This window comes from Orbicella franksi, chromosome 14 (genome assembly GCF_964199315.1).
Source record: "Orbicella franksi chromosome 14, jaOrbFran1.1, whole genome shotgun sequence".
Classification (NCBI taxonomy): Eukaryota; Metazoa; Cnidaria; class Anthozoa; order Scleractinia; family Merulinidae; genus Orbicella; species Orbicella franksi.
In genome coordinates this window covers 18,774,703-18,793,659 of record NC_138158.1, presented here as the reverse complement: position 1 = coordinate 18,793,659, position 18,957 = coordinate 18,774,703, and the positions used below count along the sequence as shown (strand labels likewise).

At 38.5% G+C, this 18,957-nt stretch overlaps 2 protein-coding genes across 2 annotated transcripts; one reads left to right on the top strand and one right to left on the bottom strand.

The window, feature by feature from the left end:
• Positions 1–20: 20 nt before the first annotated feature.
• Positions 21–4,991, top strand: LOC145467171 (cytochrome c oxidase assembly factor 7B-like). The gene is made up of 3 exons (XM_081450722.1): positions 21–197; positions 1,977–2,117; positions 4,057–4,991. The coding sequence occupies exons 1-3, from the start codon at positions 86–88 to the stop codon at positions 4,473–4,475; spliced, it is 672 nt and encodes a 223-aa protein (XP_081306848.1). The 5' UTR covers positions 21–85; the 3' UTR covers positions 4,476–4,991.
• On the bottom strand, positions 4,487–17,009 carry LOC145467165 (uncharacterized). The gene is made up of 6 exons (XM_081450717.1): positions 16,243–17,009; positions 14,738–14,882; positions 13,734–14,030; positions 10,183–10,428; positions 8,502–8,753; positions 4,487–6,706 (listed from the first exon to the last, which is right to left on the bottom strand). The coding sequence occupies exons 1-6, from the start codon at positions 16,381–16,383 to the stop codon at positions 6,579–6,581; spliced, it is 1,209 nt and encodes a 402-aa protein (XP_081306843.1). The 5' UTR covers positions 16,384–17,009; the 3' UTR covers positions 4,487–6,578.
• Positions 17,010–18,957: the final 1,948 nt, after the last annotated feature.

Below are 18,957 nucleotides of genomic sequence, written 5' to 3'. Positions count from 1 at the left end.
CACGTAGCTCTCCGAGGAACGCCTGACAGTTTTCCTTCTTGGATTTATGACATAATAAATCGAGAAGTACTTTCTTGTCGACGTGATGCCGTTTGGTTCATTTAACGCGGAAAAAGCAGCTGAGGTTGCTGAAGAGTTTTCCCAGCAGATGGGTGAAATTTACAAACACGAGTGTTACGGTCAAAGGAAGAGGGAATGTATGCTTTTGAAAGTTAATATGAAACTTCTAGAAAAAAGTCGTAAGAAAATAAGCGCGCGGATTGGTTAAAAATGGTGTTTCTATTTAACAATTAGATTATGAGCTCGAGATTTCTATCGCGTGATAGCTGACGAGGGCGCATAATATCGCATAGAAATCGAGAGCGAATGATCCAATTGTTTTAGTATAAATCTACTATTCGTTCAATACTTTATCTAAATCCTCTTCATAGACACCTCGAAAACGCGAATAAGCGGCCGTCATTTTGTTAACAAGGGCGTACTGCTACACTACTCGCTATCTATCACAGAATAGATAGTAGCGTAGCCAATCAGAGGACAGCATTCATGATAGAACACTAGTAGATTTATACTACAACTCGATAGAAACACAGAACTAGCACAAGCTGTTGAAGTAATGATGGTGCGAGCAAAGAGAATTTACATTTTGATAATCAAAGTTAACAAGTTGTTTTCCTTTTTTCATCACGGTGTTTTCTAAAAGAAATAGAAAACATGTTCTCTGTGTTTCTATCGAGTTATAGAAATATTCATGAAAGTTTGGGAGAACTCAAAAAAGCTGTGGAAACACTTGCTTGTGGCTCGTGTTCCCACAGCATTTCTCATTCCCCCAAACTTCCACTTGTGTTTCTATAGATCGTTTTCATGTGACGTCATCAAATTCCAAAATCCAAAACTAAAGAGCCACGAAAATTGTTATCCTCATAAGGCATAAGGGGATCTAAATTTACATCGGTTTACAACTTTTCAGCTCAATAGCGTGCTTGGTTTGGAAACCAGCGCTGTTTGAAGTTCAGAGCTATGGCGGTGTGTGACATACCGCTTCAATCGTGTTCGTGCAAAAATACACACTTATCTACTGATTTTTAGCCTTTTTAGGAGTTAAAGTGTTAGGAAAAGTGCTTGTGTAAATGGTTGTTGTTTCAGTTCAGATAATCAGTCGCCTAGATTTCCAAAGTAAGTTCCAGATGTTTGCACTATTTTCCAGCCGCCATGTTGGTGGAGCACAGAGAGTAAAACCAACATGGCGGCTCCACACTGGGCTCTGTAAATTTGCGCAAAACATTTCAACGAATATTTGAAGTTTGGGAAAACGCAGAGACCCAGAACTTGGAGAAGTGTCTTCTTTACCTGTTTCCTACAATTATGAAAATTTCTTGACTTATCCTCTGAATAGTTTTCGATTTATTTTTTCGTTGCGTGAAAGTGAAAACCATCTATAACTTGACAGAAACATGGTACATGTTTTGTATTTCTTAAAGATGAGTGCTGATGGAGTTCCTGAAGCCCTGAAGTAGTTTGACAGTGGATGCACTGGTCAACGTTATTTGTTTATTCACATAAAATTTGGCTATCTATTCCTCTCACTAAACAATTTAATTGATCAGTTTTCTTCATAATGGCCTGGTTCTATTTTACATCCACTACCCCAACCCCTATGACTTATGCCAAAATTATACCCCACCTCCAACAAAAAATAAAATCAAAATTTATGTACAGTATTACAGTCAGATTTCAAGATTATTTTGTGATCATGATTGTCTTTTTAACAATTACACTATGAGCCTGGCTGGCTACTAGTATCTTACTAATAGTTTGCATGCAGTGCCCATTTTCAATTGTTGATCCAAAAGAGGCAGTTGGTGCAGCAGGGGGGGAATGGGGTAAGAAAAGCCACGCTCTTATCTCATCCTAGTCCTTTCTCCTTTTGTAACCATCACCTTACCCAATGAGTAATATTATTCTGTCTGTCGTAGCTTGCCACATCTTAGCAGAGTTTTACATGACAGTGGAGAATGACGTTGCCAAAGCAATGGAACTATATGAGAACAACTGTAAAGAGCTCAATGTTTATGACAGTTGCTTGGCATTGGGAAACATATTTCTCACCAGTAAAAGTAAGGAGCCAGTAAGGGTACCTTATTGTGTGGAGGTGTGGTGGCCTCATGGTAGTGTGCTCAACTACAGAAAAAGCAATCCAGGTTTGAGTCCTGGCTGTGGGCATTGTGTTCTGTTCTTGGGCAACTCACCTTACTCTCACAGTGTCTCTCTCCACCCTGGTGTATAAAATAACTACTCATAAATTTAATGCTGGGGGCAACCCTGTGATGGACTAGCATCCCATCTAGGGGGAAGTAGAAATATTCCTAGTCGCTGCGTGCCACAGAAACTGTGATAAGCTCCAGCCTGATAGGCCACTTGGCTCATATGCAGACTTTACCAAAGGGTGCCTTATTCCGAGGGGCAGGGATCCACACAAGAAAAGGTCAGGAATGCTTGTCACACTAAGTGGATGGGGTGCAAATCACAAATTTTGGTCTTGCTCAGGGTGTTCAGGGAGAAACTGTAGATGAAACACCACTCTTTTTAGCCATCAAGGTATCTTTTGAGGTGCATTCAAAGACATAATAAAAAAATGCTGTCATATCTCTTTTATGGGTCAAATAAAGCAATTTATTAGTCATGCCTAAATTGTGCCCCTTTAGGGGTTTAATTCAACTTTTGCGACTAGCATCCCTGATTTTTTTTCTGGATCAAGATCAGTGATCACTTTGATCACAGTAGATGTGTCAAAGGAACCAATGAATCCACTCTGGGCTGATTGGTGCAAATCAACTGATTGGTCCTTTGATGTGAAATGATGTGAATGATCTTGGATTGTTGATCTTGTTCAGTATCATCACAAAGAAATTCACACTAAGTGGAAAATAGGCACGAGTTTGTTTAGTGCTTGTGATCTTATTTTAGTTAGTTATCTTATTTTATATATCTTAATAATTCTTGTTTGTTAGTTTTTAATTCTTAGCAGGACCCCGTTGATAACAGTACTTTGTACTGAAGGGTTATCCTGAGGAAATATTAGATTATTATTATTATTAGAAGATACAGATCATTTTTGAAACAGGATTAAGAAAATGGGTAATGATTGTACAAAAAAAAAATGCATGCCCTCTCAGAGGATAAGTGTTGAACTAGCTACTGTTCAAACAGGGCCATAGCCAGAAAAAAAGTATGACTGAGGCAATATCCATGAAAGAATTATGACTTACATGTAGGCAATGTCCAGGTTTAAATTCTCTTGAAAATTTGACATGACATTTCCCATGTTGCAAATTACCACTATCGCACGCCAAAACTGAACAAGAGTGGGGAAGGCAAAAATTAGATTTTCATTTCCATAATCATCATCGACATTGTCAAACCAATTTTCAAATCCATCAAATCTCCACCATGAAAGTTGTTTGGTAAGCTAGCATGTCAAGTATCTACTTGTTTTCCTAGTATTAAAATACACATTATTTTTATTATTTGTTCTTTTTGAAGACATTGTTGATCATGGCAGTCATACACACAACTTAAGCAGTTGTGAAATTAAAGCTGAAAAAAATTCAAGCTTGAATGGGATTCAAACCCATGACCTCTGTGATACCGATGCAGTGCTCTACCAACTGAGCTATCTAGCCAACTGGGAGCTGGTCACATTGTGAGTTCATAATATACTTGTAGACGGTGAAGAATACAAGTGAAAATACATGAAAGATCATATATTTGAACCGCGGAGAAAGAAATGAAGACAAAAATTAATTTTAATTATTGATTATCGCAGTTATACCCACAACTTAAGCAAATGTGAAATTAAAGCCTGAAAAGAAAATCAGGCTTGAACACGATTCCAACCGATGAATTTTTCAGGCTTTAATTTCACAACTGCTTAATAAGTTGATGTGTGTATAACTACACTGATCAATAATGTCTGCACATCTTTCTCTGCAGTTCAAATATTTCTTCTTTCATACATTCACTTGTATTTGTTGTTGTTGTTTTTTTTTTTTCCAGAACATAAAGATCCCGAGAAAGCAATGAGTTTGTTTCATGAAGCATGTGAGAAAAATCAAGCTGGAGCTTGCAACAATGCTGGACTTGTCTATCAAAATGGAGTAACTGGATCGACAATAGAAAAAGACATATCCAAGGCTGTTCAACTGTTTCAAAAAGCATGCGACTATGGACATAAAAATGGGTGCTTCAACCTAAGTGCAATATATCTCATGGGGAAAGATGGCATTCCAAAGGATATGAAAAGAGCATATGAACTGTCTTTGAAAAGCTGTGAAATGATGCACCCATGGGGTTGTGCTAATGTCAGTCGAATGTATGCTATAGGTGATGGTGTAGAGAAGAATTCTCAAGAAGCCGAGAAATATAAAAGACTTGCAAAAAAGTACTCTGGGCAGGTCGGTGACACAAGAATGTGAACAAGGAATTCTTTTCTCATAATGAGCAGTAAAAGAAAGAAGAGAATTTTATTAGTGTTTCATGTTACATGATGGTAATATAGATCGTAAATCAGATATTGCTGCACCTCACCTGTTATTGTTTACAATAAAATCCTAGTGTGGTATTTTTGTTTACTTAGAGGTTGTCTTCTATTGCGATCAACCATTTCTGGTTGAATTAATAGGGTTGGTTGGGTGTTTTTGTACTCTATGAAAGGAAAACCGTTTTTGGTTGGTTTGGTTGATCAATGTGCGTGATTGTAGCTTGTGTAAGGACTATTCCCAGGAGTTACTACATTTCAACCGAAAATGGTTGGAAAAGTAGTGTTCTATTGAGAAACATCAACGGTATCAACCCAAACTGGTTGTGGTTGAAATCGTTAATCCCAGTGGAACATCAACGTAACCTTATAAATAGTTAGTAACTTTTATAACAGCTTGAGAGGTAATAAGGCAAATTTTATTCTGAGCTTGATCTTCTGTTTACAATATGTGCTTACAAAAAATATCCAAACCTGTCCCAACGTAGATCACTGGAAATAAATAAAAAGCAATTCCCACAGTTGAGTGGGTGTGAGTAAAACCAAATTACACCATTCAGTGGGAGTGGTATGAATATTTTCTACAACAACTCAAATACCGTAGAACTTCCACTAACAGACCCCTCCTGTATTTGGACGTGGGTCAAGGCCCCAGCTACATACAAACACTACATTTTTAACCTCCAACAGGACAAGACCTCACCTAAACAGATTTTTTTTTTTTTCTGGGGTCAAGGGTGTTAACCCATGGAGGTTTAACTGAATTATCTTGCAAAGCATTACACCTCATTTTATTTGCCATGAATGTCCTTTAAAACCTATCTACGGGCGCTAACTAACTTACAATTTTAATTTAATTCATTAAGTGGTCTATGCCCCAGGGAGGGACTCCCTTGCAAAAAGGACAGGGATGCTCATGAATCGGGAATTTTGAAAAGAACTCCTAAGAGGTACCAAGGCCCTGTTTTGTGGGTGTGACTTAAAATACTTTTCACTCCTAAGAGGTACCAATTCTACAGCAACCCATTAACTAATAAAGCACTTTCATAATTTTTCGTAGCAATAAAGCAATTGCTTGAAAGATCTTCTACTCATAAATACCCTTAAACGTACCACGAAAGTGATAGGCTGAACACCCTAGGAGGTACCTTAAATGCTTTTTGAACCTTTTAATTTAAAGGTACAAGGTGCCCCCCCCCCCCCCACCCCAGGGTCTATGCATCTACAGGAAGTAATATTAATATCAATCCATGTGTGAGTGGGCCTACTTTGTTGAGAAAGGTACCAATCTATTTACAAGAGAGGTAGTTATACACACCGGTTAGTACACCAGTCTAAATGTTTTAAAATTCAAAAATCCCAGCGGAGACTCCCAATCTATACTGAGGTACATGCTCAGTTCAACAAAATTTGGATAAAACCTCTGAAAAGTACCAATAAGTAAATCATTCTTGGGGAGGAAGTGGCTTAGTGGGGGAGGAGGGGCATGGCAAGGCTATCCTAAGAGGCATCGGAAATTACAGATTGAATTAGTTACTGCAAGTAAATTATATAATATTACAAAGTGGAAGTACAACACCTATTGGGAATTTGCTACTGAGCATCGGCTTAGAAAATAAACTGGGACAACATCAGGCAAAGAAAAACTTCACTGGCCATGGTATGGTAGGGTTAAACCTGTGATCTCTAGATTACATCACCGTTGCCCTACTGACAGCGAAGAGAACAAATGGCAGAAAGTCAGGGGTTACACAACTAACAAAGAGAGCTACACTTTAACCGGTGTATGTGACAACTGTGAAAATATGATAAAGAATGCAATATTTAGTGGTACCAAAGCACCATTTTCAATACAAAAAAATGAATGTGACAACAAGTGTGCCCACATTCACAGTCTCCAAACAAGATGCCTGTGGCAATTGTTTGTGAAAATAATTATCCTATCTTGAATAAAACTTCTCTCAATCATCCAAGGTTCACCAGTTTTATAAAAGTCAATGTTTAAAATTCATTTCTCTTTGCAGAGACATGCAATCTTGAGCTAAACTTCATCTATAAGAAAACATTTTAATGTCACTGGCAGTGGAAGCTCCTCTATGTCATTCCAATGGCAGGCAAACTGTTTTCTCAAGTGAACTTTACAAATCCGTGTTAGTGGCTGAGGCATTTCTAGAATAAGACAATAAAATATATTATTAACATACCAGTATTAATCAGCAGACACGTCAGCCCTGAGGAGCTTTGAAGGTAATAATAATAAGATAAAGGCTTGCAGAAAGCATTTCGATATGAAAATACCCAAAATAAAAACAACATACTTTCAACATCTTCCAGATGTCATTATCAGAAGTTTCAAATGCAAATGTCGGGGTTTGTGCTCAAACATTTAAGCACAAACTCTGACCTTTCCATTTTTTAACTTGACAACATTTGACATCTTTTAGATGTTGAAACTTTAATCTTTGGATGATGCTGTGGATCAGCGAAAGCTTAGACTTTGATTTAACAGTAGTTTCAGGCCTCATTTTATTTTGAACTTTTGTAATGTCAAAACATTGCCGCTATTACTTGAAATCACATATTTTCATGAAAATAAATTGAAAGAGAACAACTTTTTCACATAACCACTGGTTGCTATTCAAAGCTACATGTAACTGCATGCTGCAGGCCCACCTTTATTTTTGTAGACCCCAAAAAGGTACAGCAAACAACATACCAGAACTGGTATTGTAAGTATTAATTGAAAATAATATGGTGATAGCTTTCCAGTATGCGATGGAGCCCTCAGGGCAAGGGGAAGAGGGATCACCCAAGGAACTCCTGGAGAAGGGGTGAAGAGTCTGAAATAAGGAAGTGGGGCCACACCTGGAACACACTAGAAAGGCTTGCCCAGGACCGAAGCTGATGGAGAACTGAAGTGATCAATGGCCTATGCTCCAGCCAGAACTAAGAGACAAATGATCGTCATCCAGTATTGTTTGTAATGAGGTTTGTATATTAACACAGCACACTGTAAACTGAATTCTAAGGATTCTAACAATGGACTCTGGTGGGAAGGTACCGGTAAGTGAAAGTGATCAAAACAAAACAAAACAGCTGCTTACCCAGTGTGTACAAAATGTCCTGTCTGATAGACTGGAGCCTGGGGAAGATCTAGGGGGGTTCAGGGAATTCAGTTGACCCCCCTAAATTAAATAAATGAGGCATGCATTATAACACACTAACTTGCCCTCGGAATGCCGGAAATCCCATTTCTGAGCAGGGCTGTCAATAAGGGCCGTAACCCGTAACACTTGTCATGGCTGACTATGTTTGATGGACCCTTGATGTTACAGTTGAACTTGCCTGTAGTTGATACAATTCACCCATAAAGTAACAAGTTTGTTACAAGTGTGAAGATCAAGGCTACAGGTGAACTAAAACTTAATGACAACCCTGCTGAGGACCTCAATTTTAAAAATTTTCCACAAGAGTTCGGCTCCCAGACCACACCTTCCCCTATCCCAGAGTACCACCTTCCTTACAACCTGCAACCATAAGGTCTCCTGATCTAACCCCAGGGCACAATAGTGTGTGAGAAAAACATTTTCCCCTTATTTCGTTCCACTCAGCCAATCCATGGCAAATTAGCCTTAGTTGTATTGACAAACCTGTTGGTCCTCAATTGCTAATTAAATCTAACTAGAATAAAAAGGTGCTCTTTTTTGAGTAAAAAGAACTATTAAAACTAAACATGTAAAATGAAACTACAGTCAAACTCCTATTAAATGGCAACCTCGGGGAAATGGACTGTGGCCGCTTAAAAGGGGTTGGCTGCTTAATAGAGGTAGAAACAATAGAAAAGCCATCATTGGGACTTTGATTGCTGGCCGCCTGATAGGGGTGGCCATTTAGTAGGTGGCTGCTTAATAGGTGTTCAACTGTATCATTATTATTGTACTCATTGCCGCCATACTCTTCTTACCAAGAGCAATCTCCAGCAACTCTAAGCAGTAACTCTGGCCACTTCGTCTCGCTATGTCAAGCGGCATGTCATCGTCACGTCCAAGGAGTGTTGGTGATGCCCCATACTGGAGCAGAATAGTCGTTAACTGGACTGCAATGTCATAGGCATGATCAGCTCTAAGGGTCATATGAAGAGGTGTATCCCGTAATAGATCTGTGCCATTGACTTTACTGCCAACATCCAGAAGCATAACCACAGCCTTCACGTTTCCTGAAGCAAGTGTTACAACAAAATCCATCAGTACAGTCAAACCTCAATTATCTGTACCTCAATTATCTGGATTTCTCAATTATCCAGACTTTTTCTCTAGTCCCAATTTTGTCATGAATGTTTATTAGTCATGATCAAGATCCATACCAATATTCTTTTTGAAACTACAGTGTTGAAATGTGCAGTCCAAATGGAGTTTGTTTTGCTTTTAAAGAGCAAAAGCAGTGCTCGCACGCATCGTAACTAATGAGGAACATTCGAATGAGTTCTGATTGGCTCAGAGTTGAGTGATTCAAGATGTGCAGGAGACCATATTGTTTTCCAAATGATTTGTAAGAGTGTTGTTTCACGATTAAATGTTGCTTCATTTAAACAGTTTTTTCCTTCATTGATATTCATATTTTCGATTATCCGGACTATTTTGTCTAGTCCCAATGAGTACGGATAATCAAGGTTCGACTGTAAGATCAATTTTTTCACTCACAGACATAGACGTGGGGATTTTAGCTTGTAAACATTTAGCAATCTTTCTTGGACAATTCTTACCAAGGGGGAAAACCGCTATGCGGTTAACCCTATGTGAAACACCAAACTGTGAGACAAGACCAGACCACCACACCAGGAACCCCAAGCCCTACTCTTTGCAACAAGTGTGTGGGTTCTTTAATGGCCCCTGCCAACCTTGTAACACTGAAGATGCAGGAGACAGGGCATACAGTTAACAGTCCTTATCCATTAGAAGGCTTGAACTTCTATCCATTTGCAGATGTAATAACAAAGGCAGTATATTCTTTTCTCAGTTATTTTCAGGCCCTGAGTGTTGATCCAGTCTTGGGCTCAAACCCTCAACCTCCCACATAGCAGTCTGGCACTCTACAATTACCAATTAAGCTAAACAGGCCGCAGTTCTCAATAATTACCAAATGCCAATTTGATAAAGGAAATGAGCAGCACTAAATGCTTGCATGATGCATAGTAACCCCAGTTAATGGATATTATAGCTTTCACTGTCAGTGTTGGTTAAGTGTAGATTCAAGTCTAGTGGCTGCCCTTAGACCAATGCACCCCCTCACTGAGAACTTTCCAATCCACATAGAATAATCAAGTGGTCAGGAGAATTTCAATCTATTCCCCCTGGAGGGGATGCTAGTCCATCGCAGGGTTATCCCCAGCATCAACTTTGCCAGTATTGTTTGAGCAACTGGGTGGAGAGAGACACTGTGCTCCAGTGTCTTGCTCTTGACAGAACACGACATAATTTTATGTCAGACCCTGGTAAGGGCTTGAATTCAGACGAATTGATTCAGAGTCCAGGGGGTTTTCAACAGCCAAAATTTTTAACTCTGTAGGAAAGCATTAATCATTTTAAGGAAGAGCTCTAATAAAAACTAAGGTTATGGTAGAGGTGATTGAAGACAGCATACAGTACCTTGAATACAAGCTTCATGTAGGGGTGTTCTCTTCTGATTACTGGTTGCATGCGGGTCTGCCCCGCGGAGAAGAAGTTCCAATATTATGTCGTCATATCCTCTGTAGGCAGCCTCGTGTAGAGGAGTGTGCTTGCCAGCATTGACACTGTTCACATTAGCCCCAGCCCTGATAAGTAATTTGACGCAATCCAGATGTCCCTGCCGAACAGCAATGTGAAGAGGTGACCAGGGAGCACCACCGGAATCTAATAAATACGTTAAGAAGTCCAGTTAATTGTTGCCTTTGTTTTCTTCCACTTCATTTCATCATTAAAAGTTCTAAAGGCACCTCAAATATTTTCTTTTTTACTTTTTTTTAAGTCACACAGGGCTTCTGAAACTTCGCACAGACCTGGAGCTGTAAAATCCCACCAAATTCACAAAAACACGCAATACCACAAAATTTGCTAGAAATCTTACCAAAGACAGGTCTCTTGGCTGTTGGGGCTGTTTGCTTGCTGTAAAATTGCAAATTCGATCAGTTTTGCACTGATTTGCTGAACGTCTTTAACTAATTAAAATAGATGTAATGGCAATTTTGCCAATTTTTGTCGGAAAATGATGCCTGTTAGCCTATGTAATAAAGCAGCATCAGAAACACTGACTACTTATAAGTGTCACCTCTGTAAAACCAGTGATTTTGCAGAAAAATTTGAGCAACTTGTGTGCACTATCGTAGGTGTTTGTATTTGTTTGACATGAGGTTCTTTTTAACAGAGGTCATCATCAATTTTGCTCTTTTAACAAATTAAAATGCGCTCAAGAAAATTATGTGCCAATGGCAAGGCTTTTAACATTGTGGCCACAGTGAGTGCCCAGTTTTTCGCAACATTAATCTAAGAACGCCTGGTAGTTTTGAGATGATATGTTGTTCCCTCATTGCAGTGACAAAGTTTCATGATAAATTTGCAAGTTTATAGCAAGTACAGTGTAAACAGCCCCAACAGCCAAGATACATGAAAGTTTCAAATATGTTGTACCGCATCCATGTATTTGGTACGATTTCTAGTGATTTTCGCAGTATTTTGCGTGTTTTTGTGAATTTCACAGGATTTCGCCAATTTCCATGAAATTTGTGGCTCCATGACCGTGCAACATACACTGTAGTTATAAGTTAATAAAGATGGTGAATTTTAAGCTCGGTAATGAAATGTGAAGGTGAATTAATCAACATGACACGAGCATGGGACAAAGAAAAATTCTGAGTCCCTGAGAGGAATCAAACCTGTCATATATGAACTCAGTTAAATGACCTCGCTCTCCACGAGTTCTCGTAGCTCAGTGGATAGAGCGCCTGCCTGGTGTTCGGGAGGTCATGGGTTTGATTCCTGTCGGGGACTCAGAATTTTTCTTTGTCCCGTGCTCGTGCCATGTTGATTAATTCATCTTCACATTTCATTACTGAGCTTAAAATTCACCATCTTTATTAACTTATCACTACTCACGATGACTTCGATAGTGTTGATCCTCGCAGTATGCAGGACACCTGTCATATATGAACTCAGTTAAATGACCTTGCTCTCCATGAGTTCTCGTAGCTCAGTGGATAGAGCGCCCGCCCGGTGTTCGGGAGGTCACGGGTTCGATTCCTGTCAGGGACTCGCATTTTTCTTTGTCCCATGATCGTGTCATGTTGATTAATTCACCTTCACATACACTGTAGTTGTTTTCTCCTATAAATTATGTCCGCAACACACTTTGTAAAATTCATTGCTCAAAGGTATTCAGAGCGATGCTTTTTCGGAAAAATATAGGGGCTCACTACTGACAGTGATTCACTGTACATAACTTTGAGTATCTCAGCTATGTGAAGGTTTGGCAAAAAAAGTTTGCTTTTAAAATTATTTAAGTTCACAAAGTGGAATCACTGTACAGGATGTTTAATATGATCAATTTTAATGAAACAAGGGGCAGTCGAACCTATATCGTTGCGAGGTTTATTGTACTCTTGAGTATGTACATAGAGAGGCAGGCATTAAAGGTTGATTTCCATTCTTTTCTAAACAGATTAATCTAAGATCTCTCGGATCATGGTGCGTCAAAGGAACCGAAGAATCCAATCTGGGTGAGGATTCTTCAGTTCCTTTGATGCACCATGATCTGAGTGATCTTGGATTGATCTGTTTAGTAAAGAAAAGCAAAATCCGTTTTCAGATTTAAGAATCCAATCTTGGATTTTCTAAAAGAAACGCACCCTAGGTACGCTGCAATCACTATTACTAACAATGATTTCTGAAAATAATTTCAGCAATCATTGTAATCAATATATAAGGGGGCTGAATAGGTTTTCGGATCAACGGATTTGGCCTTAAAAAGTGCACAGATTGTGGATTTTTTGCGCTAAATCAAGCGGATTTGCAGATTTTCAAAACACAGTGGATCGTGGATCAGCTGTGAATTTTGGCGCCAATTCCGGATTGTACCTGTCTTGATGTTTGGGTCTTGAAATTTGGATCAAACATCTTTCTTCAGCCTTGGTTGGTGTGTTGTATACATTTATGAGTTCATCCAAATTATTTCTTTTTTCGAACGAAGCTCATTTAACTCAGGTGTGTGACTGTTATTGGAATTGTATTGTGTTATAGTCATCAAGCATGTTGTCTTCTTTACTATTTGTGAGAAAATAAAAATGGCATTCCTATTTACCAGTTTACCTTTGAATTTTTACACTTTTGTTTCCGTATGTGGTTGTGCTTTCAGATTTGAACAAAAATATTGGCGGATCGACGGATTTGGTGAAAAAAGGGCACGGATCTGCGGATTTTCAAACCCCAATTCACACCCCTCATATATAGAAACAACTCTGCAGCAATTGTAGTTCAATTGTAGCAAATGTTGCAAATTACAATTCATGATCAATCACTGAGATAGACTTCAGTCATAACGATCAAAGTGATCATTGTGGTCATATGAAAACCGCTCTCCAGAGATGAACCATTTGCCAGAATGCAGTGTGTTGTTTGATAGAGGCCCTCTCTCAACTGGTGTTTTTTAATTCTGATGAAATCATGGCAATCATATGGAATTATGGAAACTGGCAGTTGCAATAATTGCTCAACTTGTTTAGGAAAGATTGATTATTAGACAATGATCATTAACAATGGCATGTTTAGAACGCAAAAATAGCAAAATGGCAAATTGGTACAGACTACAGTTAGCCTGAATAGTGCTCAGGTTAGCTTAAATATCACAGACTTGACAGTGGTTAATTCTAGACAACTATACTTTACATTCAAGACTCTTATTAGTAGTGCCATTTCACCATTTTGCCATTTTGTGTTTAAATACACCCTCATAACAATGATCATAATAAATTATTATGGAAATCAGCCTTAAGAGAATAAATTATCCCACCCAAGAGCACAACATGACTAAATAATAATTATAATTATAATAATAATAATAATAATAATTAAAATTTATAGTAAGAGCACAATTTTCCATGACGTACATGATCAATAATGTATCCTGACCTACACGATACCAAATGCATACATGTAGGAGTACTCACACTGAACTGGATTATTTACTGGTGCCGCTGAATCTATTAACACTTGAACCAGCTCCGTATAACCTGCTTTACACGCTTCATGCAGAGCATGCCAATTTCCTTGTGAAGTCACAGATGCCCCTGCCTGGAGCAAAACCTTTACAACTTCAACATATCTTCCTTTAGTTGCCCACATTAGTGGTGATCGTCCAAATCTATCCACATCGTCTAAAGGGGAACCAGCTTCTATGAGAATTTTTACGACATCAGCATGGCCACTTGACGCAGCTACATGGATGGGGAGCTTTCTGCGTGGTTCTAAAATAATGCAACATAATATTAAATTAAGTTTACGTGACGATATTTAACTAAATTATGAGCTTGAGATTTGGGTGTTTTCACAATTTATAACATAACATAACATACCATAACACAACAAATAATGTTTTATTCAAGATATAATTATAACAAAAACAAAATTCATCTTGAAATGGTAGAAACAGAGGTTGGCCCTATGACATTTCACCTTAAAAAAAAGGATTAGAATTAAAAATATCTATTTATCTATTTATCTATATACAATAAAATATTCATTAAAATAGCTACAAGACTAAGTTAAAAAGACGCTGTAACTCAGTGACTAACAGAATTGTGACATCCCAATGCTATCATTCTAGATAGTGGTCAGGGTAAATTAAATCCTTAATATCAAACATTTAATATTCTTATTGGGTGGAGGGTTGCTTGCCTCAAAGGTAGGGTGGCCGTTGAGTTGAGCCAACTTAAAACCCAAATTAATAAAAACACTTTTGTTGGTTTGCTTTGCTTTGCCTCCATGAAGATGTAACGAACATGCCTGACACCAAGAGGGCCACAGTTTCGTTTTGTCCGTGTGATCAGCTTCTTCTGTATGCTATCTACTCAGTAAGAGTGGGGTAGAAGGATTAACTCCCAATCACAACAATTTTTCCCTAGCTTTGACATCATGAGGACCACACAAACTGTAATCATATAAGAAAAGTTACCTTTTATGTTCACATCTGCTCCAGTCTCAATTAAAAACTTTACAAATTCCAGGTAGCCATTTCTTGCTGCAAGGTGTAATCCAGTTTCTCCCCGAGTCCATGTGACATTAGGATCCAACTTCTTAACATTGAAAATGGTCCTTGCCTAGCAAGAGTGAAAATTCCAGGTTACGGTAAGTTTATGTTATGGAGGTGTGATGGCCTTAAGGTTAACTGTTGGACTCTGGGTCAAGTGGTCCATGTTCCAGCCCTGGCCGGGGTCATTGTGGTGTGTTCTTGGGCAAGACACTTTACTCTCACAGTGCCTCTCTCCACCCAGGTGTATAACTGGGGCAAATTTTAAGTTGGGGGGTAACCCTGTGAGGGACTAGCATCTCATCCAGGGGGAAGCAGAAATACTCCTAGTCACTTAGTGCTACTGACAGAAACCAGGATAAGCCCCGGCTGTATAGGCCACTTGGCATGATGCGCTGCAGTCTCTACCTTAAGTTTATGTCTCCTCTAATCCCGAATATCAGACTAGCTGGCTGGCTTCGTGATCCAGCAATTTATACTTGTTTTCATAGCATGAGTATAGCAAGAAGTAGACAAATGCTTCTCTTCCCCTAGATGGGATGCTAACCCATCCACTGATTTGTCACTTGAGACATTCACTCAGAAGGTCCTAACTGTTTAACCACTACCTGGCTGGAGACTGAGGCACTGCACTGAGAGAGTGAAATGTCTACTTTTCCAAGACAACACCACTGAATGAATGTGGTAGCTCTGCACAAACCCATGCCATGCATCTCATAGCTGGTTATCGTGAGTGAATAATCATGACCAAGAAAAAACAGTCAAAGCAAAGATCTGTGAGTTATACCATGTGCTGTACAGCATCTGTTAAATCTCTGTAAGTCTCTTACATGAGGAAAGAATCAAGCCCTCGCTACGCCTTTTGATAACAGACAATCCTTGAAGTTCAAAACCTAACAATTAAGCTTTTGGCTTCTATCAGTCATAATAATAATTTATTATTACAACAACAACCAATGAACCTGGTAAAAAAGAACAAAATAGATCGAAATCTACCAATCACATGTCAATGTGACCCTCTGAACCCCTTGAAGTTTCCTGAGAGATCTGAGGAGCAGACTGATTGCAGCAAAACATGAAACCTTTGATATTTGGGCAAACTTGACACCTGTTATTGAAAGGTGCAGTAAAGATTGCTTGCTTTGGCTAGTCTCGTGTAAAATTTAAAGCTAAAATTATTACTAGCAACTTTGTTTTCTTTTCTTCAAATGTCAATTAAACTTACAGTTACCTGAACAGATGCTGTTTTTAATGTTTTAACTCTGACTTTACCTTGAGCTCCAGTCAAATTTGTTAACAATTATATTTTTTATATATATATTGAAATCTTTCAATTATTATACGTCAATTTCTTTAGTCCTTTAGGTTTAACGAGCTTAAACCTTCAGCTAAATCTCAGCATTAATTAAGCTTATAAATCTTAAGCTCACTTCATCAAGATTTCCCTCTCTAATAGCTGCCAGAAATTCTACAACCCCAGTTTCTCTTGGGTTCGCCAGCACAACGTTGAGAGATCGTTGAGGCCTAGGTCGATCGAAAAATGGATCAAAACCATTTCCTTCCTCCTCCATGTATTCCAAAATAATGCTGAGTCAATTCAACAGCAAGAATAAGTGATAAACAGTACAAAACAACCTTGTGTGGCCACGAAAATGCAAGTTGACTTCAAGCTGTTACATGTAGTGAAGTGGGCTCAAGTCATCATACCCATATTAGGAAACAATTTTTCCGGCTTGAATTTGTTATTCCTTAGTCATTCTAATGTCTTGGCATTGTGTGTCATAAGTCCGTTCCTTTTATACGATCTAAAAATATACGGCTGACTTCACCTTCGCCACACCAAACGACAGAAACAGAGGAAGTTAGTGCAGTACTAGGGGCACCCCCGCAGTACTATACTTCTAATTCTAGCGACTTCTTATTCAACTCTTTCCCAGCCTCTCTGTTACCTTCCTCTTTTGGGGAAAAGGAGAGAGCCTGAGAACGAGGTTGTGCGATACAGTTCTACTCTTTTTGAAGTCTGACAAAATAGGTTCTTGTATCTTGGGGTAGTTAACTGTTGGAAATTTAGGCTAAGTAGGTTCTTATTAGGTTCTTAATATCTATGAAGGCGATGTAGTTGTTGATTACCAAAAAATAAATGAGCTTGGGTTTGAGGTGGTCCTTAAATGTCTTAAATACACAGTCTTTATTTACAACTGTATTATGATAAGCCTACCCCTGAACTGATAACAGAATGTATATGTGTAGTGTTGCCTCTGTAACAAGAGTTCATAATTTAACTGTAACCCAGATATAATTAAGAACCTGCCTTGCTTGGTTAAACAGGTTCTTACATTGTTGGATTCTAAAATGGCAAATTTCTGCCAGCAGGTTCTTACTGAGAAACGCTATTCATGATGCATTTTCTGCAAGAGAAAACTTCGTGAACAACATAATTCACAGATTGCTATGTTTTGTGAGAAAAGATTTGGAAGGACTCTTGCCATGTACATGTGATGAGCTCATCTCACATACAAACGCACACGCACGCAATCGTGGGCCCACACTAAAAGATGTCGAGCGTTTTCGGAACGGGTCGGTCCACGAATTCTATGGCATAATTGAAAGCTGGCCAAATTATCGGCTAAGTTCATAATATAGTTCTCAGGAGATAACCGAATTGCATGAGATATATATGAGTTCAAACTACGAAAACACAACAAATTATGATGCCTAGCCGACGAACACTTTAGTCACTTCACATGTTCAAAAAGTCAAGAATCTTCAATTCGTGAACAGAACTTCGGAGGCGAGGCAAACAACAAGCAATCGGATAAATAGGATACTCAACGACGCAACTATAATAGTAAATATCTAAGCGTAACTCTTGTGTTAAATATTCCCGCTGATTCTTTTGTTTGTTTTTACTGTGTTCAATACTTGTCAAAAACGATTTAATTTCGAGATACGAAGTCCAGGAGATCTCAGCCAGCAATAGAGACAATAAAAGTCATAAATTCGTGCCGCAGAAAACCTATTTTGCAGTTTAGGAGTAGGTGGTCTCCCAGTTATAAGAACGTTTCCCGGAGAAAAGATTTTTAACGGAAGAGGTTCGTTTGAACCAAAGACGCCGTTAAGATCGGAGTGGATTCCCTCGTCCTTTCGGTCATCTTATCGTACAGACCTTACATTCACTACTAGCTGTCATCAACACAGACGAAAGGAAGTTATTAAAATTGTACAAATGGAGTAAAGTATGTATGTACAGTATATAATAAGAAAACAAGCATGTACCTAGCCTGTGTAATTGTGGCTTAAATTCGGAATGAAAACTGAAACACGAGGGAAAAACGAAACGTGCCTATTGTGAAGCAATGACAGATGCTATTATACGCCAAAATAAGACTGTACCACAGGCTACAAAATAGGTGGTAGGCTTGGATAGGCTAAAAGGAATTACAAATTTCAGTATAGTTGCTGCGGGCTCCAAATGTTAAATAGATAGTCGTTCAGTCTCGTTAATTTGATTGTTTTGTATGTAGATATAGAAAAAAGACTCCGTGGCCAGTCGAAATCGAAAGCGTATCCCATGGTTCGAAAGTCTGATAACTCGTGCGTCACTAATATTTTGATGGATCGGAGACGCTGTTTCAGCTGCTAGAGGCTGGGAATTTGAATTTCATTCTGATTTAAATTTCTCATCAAACGGTAAGTACGTTAAGTTAACCTTAAGTTTGTTTTGAACTCAAGAACCGACGAAAACTGTTTTTTTTTTTTATTTAAGGTAACCTATATCATTACACGAACACAGAAATCAGTGACATTTGTGAATTGCAATACACCACTGAGACTGAAGTATAAACTCGTCAAATTAACTGAATAAAAGACGTTGAGACGTTAGCATGGAAAAAGTTGCCATACATTGTATAAAACTAGAGAAAAATCATAGTAGGTACACTGGAAGAGAAAAATAACGGCTTCATTAAATCGATTCTCGTGGATGGGCGCTAATTATATAAACGGAAAATTTGTCTTTGACTCTGAATTAATAAATTAAAAATGAGGTATTTTGACTTCGTTCCCATCAGAAAGCTATCCGTTTTATAGTTTAGTACCTTGCTGTTAGTTAAAGCATGGAATAGAATCTATGAGCGATGCTGTGA

Excerpts from the sequence above, each read along its gene's own strand:
- LOC145467171 (XM_081450722.1), top strand. The coding sequence starts at position 86 with ATGCCGTTTGGTTCATTTAACGCGGAAAAAGCAGCTGAGGTTGCTGAA. Across the intron at positions 198-1,976 it reads CGGTCAAAGGAAGAGGGAAT|CTTGCCACATCTTAGCAGAG; the intron begins GTATGCTTTTGA and ends TGTCTGTCGTAG. Across the intron at positions 2,118-4,056 it reads CATATTTCTCACCAGTAAAA|AACATAAAGATCCCGAGAAA; the intron begins GTAAGGAGCCAG and ends TTTTTTTTCCAG.
- LOC145467165 (XM_081450717.1), bottom strand. The coding sequence starts at position 16,383 with ATGGAGGAGGAAGGAAATGGTTTTGATCCATTTTTCGATCGACCTAGG. Across the intron at positions 10,429-13,733 it reads AGTAAATAATCCAGTTCAGT|ATTCCGGTGGTGCTCCCTGG; the intron begins GTGAGTACTCCT and ends CGTATTTATTAG. Across the intron at positions 6,707-8,501 it reads GTTGCTGGAGATTGCTCTTG|AAATGCCTCAGCCACTAACA; the intron begins GTAAGAAGAGTA and ends GTCTTATTCTAG.